The sequence below is a fragment of the Penaeus chinensis genome, chromosome 39, assembly GCF_019202785.1.
Source record: "Penaeus chinensis breed Huanghai No. 1 chromosome 39, ASM1920278v2, whole genome shotgun sequence".
Taxonomy (NCBI): domain Eukaryota; kingdom Metazoa; phylum Arthropoda; class Malacostraca; order Decapoda; family Penaeidae; genus Penaeus; species Penaeus chinensis.
This window is the reverse complement of record NC_061857.1, coordinates 24,154,039-24,164,038: the sequence shown is the minus strand read 5'-3', so window position 1 is coordinate 24,164,038 and position 10,000 is coordinate 24,154,039. Positions and strand designations below refer to the sequence as shown.

The 10,000-nt window shown below is 48.2% G+C and overlaps 1 protein-coding gene across 7 annotated transcripts in view; it reads right to left on the bottom strand.

The window, feature by feature from the left end:
- LOC125046819 overlaps positions 1-10,000 on the bottom strand; it is a 120,148-nt gene that overhangs the window by 18,460 nt on the left and 91,688 nt on the right. For 2 of the 7 annotated variants that reach the window (XM_047644778.1, XM_047644779.1), the window contains exon 1: positions 5,710-5,783. The exons of the other annotated variants lie outside the window; for them this stretch is intronic. In XM_047644778.1, coding sequence (XP_047500734.1) covers positions 5,710-5,768 — 59 coding nt within the window. In that variant the 5' untranslated portion in view covers positions 5,769-5,783. Of the gene's footprint in view, positions 1-5,709; positions 5,784-10,000 lie in introns of those variants that run through there. 7 annotated transcript variants of the gene reach the window in all.

The following is a 10,000-nucleotide window of genomic DNA, read 5'->3' as shown; positions in this document are numbered from 1 at the left end:
GAAGGGAATGAGGGAGAAGGGAAGGGAATGCCCCCCTGCCCCGGAGAACGGCTGTGGTTGACGCACATAAATCTTAAGACAGAAAAAAATCCTTCGCTAATATGGAAATACAATTTATAAAACCATAAGATACGAAAACAACAGCGCACAGATACGCAAGCGGTTTGTGTGGGAAATCATGATGAATGTTTAACAACTGTTTATTCGAAATTTGATTATCCTTTTTTTAACATTCACGTGTGTGTGTGTGTGTGTGTGTGTGTGTGTGTGTGTGTGTGTGTGTGTGTGTGTGTGTGTGTGTGTGTGTGTGTGTGTGTGTGTGTGTATGTGTGTGTGTGTCTGTGTGTACATGCCCACACATACATGTCTGCGTGTGTACGTGCCTGTGTGTGAGTGTGTATATACCTGCGAGTTTGTACATGCTTGCGTGTGTGTACATACCTGCATGTGTATGTGCCTGTGTGTGTACGTATCTACATGTGTGTCTACGTGCTTGCCTGTGTGTACGTACCTATTCCCCAGGCATACAAACGAACGCGTGCAAGAATACCCCCCTTCCATCCACACCAACAAGAGCCCCGCCCCCCCCCCCCAAAAAAAAAGAAGAAAAAAACCCTCAGAACGGGCAAACTCGACGCTCGGAAAACTCCACGCGACAGGCCCTCCGTCGGAATCAATCTCCGTCCCAGCGAAGGTCTCGGCCAGCAGGACCACGACCGGGGACGGAGAGGGAGGAGGGGAGGAAGGAGGAAGAGAGGGAAGGAGGGGAGGAAGGAGGAAGAGAGGGACGAAGGAAAGGAGAGAAGAAAAGAGAGAGGAAGAGAGGGAAGGAGGAGGGAGGAAGAGAGGGATGAGGGGAGCGGAGAAAAGACGGAGGAAGAGAGGGAAAGAGGGAAGGAAGGAGGAAGAGAGGGACGAAGGAAAGGAGAGAAGAAAAGATGGAGGAAGGGAGGGAAGGAGGAGGAAGGAAGAGAGGGATGACGGGAGCGGAGAAAAGACGGAGGAAGAGAGGGAAAGAGGGAAGGAAGGAGGAAGAGAGGGAAGAAGGAAAGGAGAGAAGAAAAGAGGGATGAAGAGAGGGAAGGAGCGAGGGAGAGAAGGGAGGAGGAAAAATGGGAGAAGAGGGTGGGAAGGAGAAAAGTAGAGAAGGATCCAAGAAGTAAAGAAGAGAAGAAACTAAGGAAAGAAGAAGCCAAGAATTACAAGAACAAAGGAGAGAAAGAATAAGGAAACCAAAGAGAAGAAAAGAAAGTGCAAAGGAGAAAAAAGAATGAACGAACAAAAGAGAACAAAACAGCGCAAAGGAGAGAAGCAAAGAGAGAAGAAAGGAGAGAGCAAAGGCGAGAAGGAACGAAGAAACGAAAGAAGAATAAAAGAGAGCAAAGGAGAGAACGAACTGCGAACCCCATCACACACACACACACACACACACACACACACACACACACACACACACACACACACACACACACACACACTCCAGACGAACGCGGAACACAAACAGAATACAGGAGAAACGACAATAAACAAACGGACACAGAAGCGAACAAATAAACCAAAAGAACAGGGCAACCAATAAAGAAAGTAAGACGGACAACCAGAATATGACAAACGACACGCCACACGCCACATCGACAAGGCAAGCAAGCAAGCAAATGCACTCCTCCATCGGGTCGCTCTCTAAGTACACGAGAAAGTATGAAAGAAACACAAACCAACGATACTTTCTCTGCTCGTTCCTGTCGGGCAAGTTTTTGTTTTGTTTTCTTTTTTCCCCTCCCACCATCTTTCTCCTTCCTTCCTTCTTTCTTGTTTGCTTGTTTTTCTCTCTTTTTTTCTTTCTTTCTTCTCTTTCTATTTCTTTCTTTCTTCTCTCTCTCTCTCTTTTTCTTCCTTTCTTTCTCCTCTCCTCTCTCTCCCGCGTCGAGTTTCTCTTGAAGTTCACAATGACATGGCAGTGTTTCATCCTACTAATCCCCCCCCCCCCCTGCCAACTCCCTCAACCCTACCCTTCTCTTCCCCCACTCCCCTTCCCTTCCCCCTCCCCTCTTCTCCCCCATTAACACTTACATCGTGAAATACTAATTGACAAATTATAGTTTGCCAACCAGCACGTCTGTTACTAAGGAACACACTGCGCTAACGAACGAACGAACGAACGAACGAACGAACGAACGAACACATCACACAGGTGCTGCAGGTCCGTCTCTATTCATTATACATATGCAAATGGGCATAAGCATGTATTCGTTGCATCACGTAGTACACCGCGGTAAATATTGGTGCACAACATACGCTCTGAACACATCCATGCTATGAACACGTGCTCTCCCTCGATCTCTCTTACTCTTCTCTATCTCTAATTCTTCTTATCTCCGTCTTCCCCCCCCCCCCCCTTTTTCACTCTCTCCTTATCCCCTTCCTTCCCTCTCCCTATCCCCCTTCTTCCTCCTCTCCCCCTCCTTTCCCTATCCCTCCATCCTTCCCTCTCCACCTCCTTTCCCTCCCCCTACTCTCTCTCCCTCTCCTAATCCTTCCACCAACCACTAACCCTTCCCCCCCCCCCGCCACCCCCGTTAAAAAGGTGTTACACGTTATAGGTGTTCCCTCTTATACAAGGCTTTTCCTCTTACACAAGGCCCTCCGTTCTCATGTCCCGCTGACCCCGACGAGCGTGCTGGGCGACCGAGCGCCGAGATCCAGCCGGACGTGACTCGTGCAAAGGGTACTGCGGCATCGAGGCGACGTCACGTGTCTCGCGGTCTGAATGGCGGAGGATATTGGCGAGCAGAGCACAGTTCCGTGATTTTTATAAGAAAAAAAAGAGGGGAAACGTAAATAATTGAATAGCTGATCAACCGGAAATAAATGGGTAAATTATTAAACTATGGCAAGTGATAATAAATTAATACGTGATAACATGCTTGAAATTTAAACCTAACAGGTGATTAATCTCTGGAAAACGACAAGTGACTAAAATAAGAAAACCCAAAATAAATGCATAAATACTTAAATAGGGAAAAAACAATATATAAATAAATGAATAAGAGCAATCGAAAAAAGGGAGGAGGAGAGGGAGAGAAGGAGAGGAAAACTACCAAAGAAAAAAAAAATGTAAAAACGTGAGAGATATTTTACTTGGTCCAAGGCCAGATCCCGTAACTATAAGGCCACTTGGAAGGAGGAGTGGGCGGGAGATTTGAATTTGAATTTGAATCCTAGCAGTTCGTTATCTTTTTTTTCCTGCGTGGGGGGCCTGGCAGGAGGGAAGTGTAAAGTTCAGCTTTTAAACTTAAGGAGAATACGGATTCAAATTAAACAACCCTATTGAAAACGCCATGAGAGAGAAGAGGTTTAGCGTGCAACACGGGCGGCAACATAAACGGAATCGCTGACACTGCAACTATCATGTTGATATTCCCGCATCATGCACACGTATTATTCGGCCAGTTTCCCCCCTCCTCCAACCTCCTACGATTGCAATATTGTCAGACCGCCACGCGTGCAATATCTCTCTCTACTTGGAGACTCAAAGTCCAAAGCCCAATCTCCACTCCGCGACCCGGAATTACACCCTCCCTCCCGGTTTTTTATACACTGAACCTCCACTATGCAACCCGGAATTTGTCCCACCTCTCCCTTTTTGACCTCGAGGCGCAAAACCGACTAAATGTCCTTGAATATAAGCTGAATCCAGATTTTTTATCATAAATATTTTTTTAAAACGTTTTTTTCTTCTTGATTGCTATGACAGTCTGGAAGCTTCGGTCTGACGTCATCGCTCAAGGCTTTGTTTAAGAACAGGAATCACGTGACAACGAGAGGATCTTGTAACACTTTGGTCCCTCTTCAAAGGAAGCGGAAAGGAAAGAGGAAAGGCGGAGAGGAAAAAAAAGAATGAAAAGAGGGAAAAAGAAGGAAGAGAAGAGCTGAGAAAAGGTGTAGAAAGAAGGACGAGCAAAAATAAGAATGGCAAAAAAGGAAGAGGACTAGAAGGAAGAGGAGGGGGAGAAGCGAGGCAAGATGAAAAAAGGGAGAAGGGAAAAAAGAAGACGAAGAACATGACGTAGAGGGAGGAGAAGGAAAAGAAGAAGAAGAGAAGGAGATAAAAACAAAGACATTCACTAGAGGCAAAAGGGCTGGAAGTGCTCACGGGAGCTTATCGCGTCCTCCTCCGAAAGCGCCCGGGCCTTCGCCTCTCCCCCTCTGCGCATGCCACTGGAAGGATGGTCGGCAACGCATTGATCTTTAAGACATGTCCCGATGCCTTTTGCATTGCCAGCCATCCCCGCAGAAGCCCCGTGAGTCCCTCAAGCCCTGCGAGAGGAAGGAAGGATGGAAGGAAGGCAGGAAGGCCAGCGTTTCCCTTAATACAAAATCCCGCTATCTGTTCAGGAATCTAAACGACAACCTCTCCCCTTATTTTCCTCCCAACGTTTACCAACCCGCAAGCGCAATAGGTCTTCCCCGCGCGTTTCCTACCACGGAAAATACTTCGGAAGAGCTGCAGTGATATAAAGGGGTGTACCGTATGCACCGTCCACCCTGGTTCTCTCTCTCTCTATCTCTCTCTCGCATCACCTCTCCCTTGCTGGTGGGTTGCGAAGGTCAGAGAGATTTATAAATACGCCATAACAACCACACCACCAACTTCGACTCCTCCACTCTCGTCGCTGCTCCACAAGGCCGCAATCACGAAGGCCTTCATCTTCGCATCCTCCTCCTCCCCTCCCTCTTCCCTCCTCTCCCCAGTCCCCCATTCCTCTCACACTTCATACTTTACCCTTCCACTGATCCATCCCTATCCCTATCCCCATCCCCTTCCTCCTCCCTCTCCCTCTTCTCCCCCACCCCTTCCTCTTCTCCTCCACCCTCTCCCCCCAAATCCTCACCCGTCTTCTTCTACCTCCGCCATTTCCATTGCCCTGTGTTGAAACTCCTCCCCCCACTTCTTGACGTAAACAAATGCATTTCATCCGCCACATTGCTCTCTGTCTCGAGACGACTCAGCGCGACGCCGATACATTACAAAATGCTTGCGTAACGTTCGTACCGAGCGCGACCAAACCTTCGATGCAACCTTGGCCCTGCGGTGACCCCGTGACCTCGCGACCTATTATGCCACCGACACGAGCTGCTGATTGCAAGCTTGCCGCCGTATGTTACATACATCCAAGCTTATTTGCCCTCACAGACGCTGCCAGTGTAAGTTGCCTGTCCCTTGCACAACGTCAACTGAAACTCACTCACAACCTGCTACACACTAACGAGCTGTGCTTCTGAAACCACGAATACATTAATGAGTTTAGTCTCCGAAACCTGGTATGTTACTGTGTTTAGTGTATGACACTGGTACACATGAAATAGCTTTGCTTTTGAAATCTGGTATATGTTAATGAGTTTAGTGTCTGATACCCGGTATATATATATATATATATTACAGAGTTTTGCTTCTGAAATCAGGTATACATTATGAGTTTGGTTTCCGAAATCTGGCATGCATTAAAGAGCCTCGCTTCTGAAGCCTCGCACACATCAAAAAGCCTTGCCTGAGAAACCTGATACACACCGATCAGAATGCTCTCGGAAACCTGGCATCCCCTAACGAGCTTTACTTCTGAAACGGTGCCACGTCATTTCTTCGCCAGACTGCCCAAACCGGAGCCAAACAACCACCTTAGTCGACGCAGGCCCCTTGTAAACTGTTACCTTAATACGCACCGCCACTGCACCAGCTGTTGAGGCAACCTGTCGCCCAGATATCGCATCTTGGTGATCCGTTTCGCTTAAGGACGGGAGGCAAAGGAAAGTAAAGGATGATTCTAAAACTTGCAAACACTTGACAGAATTATTGACACTGTAAATGGTAAAAACAATTCATCCCTCTCTTTCTTTCTCTCTCTCTCTCTCTCTCTCTCTCTCTCTCTCTCTCTCTCTCTCTCTCTCTCTCTCTCTCTCTCTCTCTCTCTCTCTCTCTCTCTCTCTCTCTCTCTCTCGCTCTCTCTCTCGCTCTCGCTCTCTCTCGCTCTCTCTCGCTCTCTCTCTCTCTCTAACACACACACAGACACAAACAAACAAACAAACACAAGCCTATCATACCTGGCACTCCTCCCGCCCTTTAAAAACACGTCACCTAACAGCCTAGTGAAAAAAAAAATACTTGGGGAGACTGCCACGTCCTGCACGCCCTTGGTGCTTGTGCCATCTCATAAACTGAATACGACGGAGACGGTAGGCCTAAGCTAAAATGACAGCTGGCGAGAGAACGCGAGAGAGAGAGAGGGAGAGAGGGAGAGAGAGAAAGAGAGGAACTGTGCCCACGTAAGCACTTTATCATTGCCAAACACTAACTATAAAACCGTCAAATTCTTTTAAAAGAACGAAAGAGCTTGAATTACGAAAACGGGGAGCCAACGCGCACTCATGCCAAGGCACAGAGGCAAAGCGTGTCTTTAACTCTCTCTCCCTGTAACACATGAGGATTCTGGTTTCCACCATTTCGATCCAGGGGGGCTACGGATCTAAAGGTTAAAATCGTACATAAATAAGAGATAAAACGTATGACCATTTACACGTAATCTCAAAAATAACAATTTAACTGCAAATCTAGAAATAAGTAATTCATCTTAGAAAATCACCAAAGCAAAACAAAGGAATAAATGCACGCTGGCAACTCCCAAGGCCTACGGACCACCCCCCACCCCCACTACCTCTCGCTGACGCAATAGCTATGGACCTCACCCCCCCACCTGTGACCCCCTTCCTCCCCCTCCCCCTCCTCGTCCTCCTCCCTTCTCTCGCCCAAGACACCAATCAATAAACTACTCGATAGACACACTTTATCGTGAACTATGGCGGCGTGTCTTGCAAAGCCTCCACAATCGCAGATCGCGGACTCTCGCTTTCGGCTCGTGAAGTGAAACACGGCGACGCGCATCTGGCAACACCGTGCGCACGCGAGAGAGACCATTGAACCAACAGTTATTTAGTTACAAGGTTCGTTTCGCGTCCATTTAATCTTATAAAAAAGGAGGAAGTTACGGAAAATTTCTTAAATAAACACCTTTCGGTAAAGAAAAAGAAGGCGCCGTTAAAATCGGAACCCAAAACAAAAACAGTGAAAGTGCCAAAACGCGAACAAATGTTACAAATCAACGGAACAAACGAAAAAAAAAATCGACAAAACAGAAATCTACATGGGTCTGTCTGACAGGGGGTAGGGGGGAGGAGGAGGAGGAGGAGGAGGAGGAGGAGGAGGAGAGGGAGGAGGAGGAGGAGGAGAGGGAGGAGGAGGAGGAGGAGGAGGAGGAGGAGGAGGAGGAGGAGAGGGAGGAGGAGGAGGAGGAGGAGGAGAGGGAGGAGGAGGAGGAGAGGGAGGAGGAGGAGGAGAGGGAGGAGGAGGAGGAGAGGGAGGAGGAGGAGGAGGAGAGGGAGGAGGAGGAGGAGGAGGAGGAGGAGAGGGAGGAGGAGGAGGAGGAGGAGAGGGAGGAGGAGGAGGAGGAGAGGGAGAGGGAGGAGGAGGAGGAGAGGGAGAGGGAGGAGGAGGAGGAGGAGGAGGAGGAGGAGGAGGAGAGGGAGGAGGAGGAGGAGAGGGAGGAGGAGGAGGAGAGGGAGGAGGAGGAGGAGGAGAGGGAGGAGGAGGAGGAGGAGGAGGAGGAGAGGAGGAGGAGGAGGAGAGGGAGGAGGAGGAGGAGAGGGAGGAGGAGGAGGAGGAGAGGGAGGAGGAGGAGGAGGAGAGGGAGGAGGAGGAGGAGGAGGAGGAGGAGAGGGAGGAGGAGGAGGAGAGGGAGGAGGAGGAGGAGAGGGAGGAGGAGGAGGAGGAGAGGGAGGAGGAGGAGGAGGAGGAGGAGGAGAGGGAGGAGGAGGAGTAGGAGGAGGAGGAGAGGGAGGAGGAGGAGGAGGAGGAGAGGGAGGAGGAGGAGGAGGAGGGAGAGGGAGGAGGAGGAGGAGGAGAGGAGAGGGAGGAGGAGGAGGAGGAGGAGGAGGAGGAGAGGAGGAGAGGGAGGAACAAAGAGGAAAGGTAGGAGGGAAGGAAATGAAGAGCAAGAACTGGGAATAAAGAATAAAAGACGAAAAATTATTAAAAAAAAAGAGAAAAGAGGGATTACGAGAAAGGTAGGGTGAAGGGTGGAGCCGGAAGATGAGGAGGAAGAGGAGGAGGAGGAGAAAGAAGAGGAGAATTAGAGGGGGGGAAGGGAGGGTAGGCAGAGGGTGGGCCGGGGAGAGGATGAGGGGAGAGGGGGAGAGGGGGAGGAGGGGGGTACGCAGGCCTTGGCGTGACATAGCTGACCCACATTCCTGCCAGAGTGCGTTCGCCAACGAGTCCGCCCTCCATTCCTCCATCAATCTGCGTACTGGCGTTATTACAATACGCGAGTTTCTTCCATCGATCCCACTTGCGTACATCGACCCTTCGCATTCCCTTGGTTTTACTATCGCTCTACAATTTCATAAAGTAGAATAGGCCTACTTTACCTTCGTCTTTCCCTCGGCTCTTCTATTCACTTCCCTCCTCCCTCCCCCCCCCCCCCCCATCTCCATCTCTCCCTTTCCCTTTCACTTGCTATTCCGATCTCGTTTTTTCTTCTACCTTTTCCTCTGCTTTCCTTCATTTCTCCTTCGCTTCAACTGCCTCTCCGATAAAGATAATAACGTGATAATGATGTGATGATGATGGTAGTGGTAATGATGACGATAACGATTATGGTGACTATGATGACGGCGGTCGTGGTAGCTGTCGATAATGAGGAGGGAAGGGGAAAGAGGAGGGAAGGGGAAAGAGAGAAAGAGAAAGAGAAAGAGAAAGAGAGAAAGAGAGAGAGAAAATGTGAATGAGAGACAGAGACAGAGACAGACTGACAGACAGGCACAGGCAAGACACAAAAAAGAAAAGAAAAAAAAAATATATATATACCGACAAGAAACGAGACGGGAAAGGTTAGAGCCGCGGGGCGTGACACACACATTGACAAACACACACACAAAAAAAAAATTCAACCTTGCTGTCATGATGATCCGTAATCAGGCATAACCACACCACCTTTTTCTTTTGTTATTTTTGATCATATTCGAGTGCCTTATCTAGACAAGTCAGCCATTTTCCCCAATATCTGATATCAGAAATTAACCACATCCTGTCGCCACGGCCGTTAATCCTTGGACACGATAAAATACAATGACTTACTGTTAAATTTCTCGCTAATTAAACAAACACGTGATTTCCGCGCCTCCTCTTAAATACCACGCAGCCATGAATTACATAATACTACTACCCTTCCGCAAAATAGCCCCCCCCCCAAAAAAAAAAAATAATAATAATAATAAATAAAAAATAAAATAATAACTTCTTTCACTTCTTCTTAATATGCCGTTTAATCAATCCTCACGCACTTATTATCATAATCTAATTACCAACACTTTTTTTCTTTTTTTTTTTTTTGTACTCATCCACTTTTATTTGGAAAGTTCAAGGACCGATCGATCGCCAACTCTTGTCTCGACGGAAATGGAAAAACAAGAAAACAACCCCAATGACCGACATCCCAATCGGTCGTTTATTCGTTCCCTTGTTTACGAGAAATCCCCGGCGCGTGTAGCCATTGGGCGCAAGAAAGAGGTAAGTAGGTAATGGCGGTTGCGATAAACAGTGTCGTTTGCGAGACGATGATTATGGACTGTCTAGTAGTTTATGGTGGTCACAGCTTAGTGCAAGGGTAAGAGTAAAACAATAATAACAAAAGCGAGAACAACGAAGGAAGAACAAAAACAGTAACATAAATAACAACAAAAAAACAAGAACTACAACAGCAGCAGCACCAAGAACATGAACCAAAAAAGCAAGGAAATTAAGAACAGGAGCAACAAACAGAGCAGAACATGAACAAAACAACAACTACAACAGCAATAACAAGGTGGACAACAGCGAGGTCACAACCGCAGGCGCTGGCCACCGGGGTTTCGATATTTTCCTCCCCCCTTCCCCTTTCCCCCTTCGCCCCCC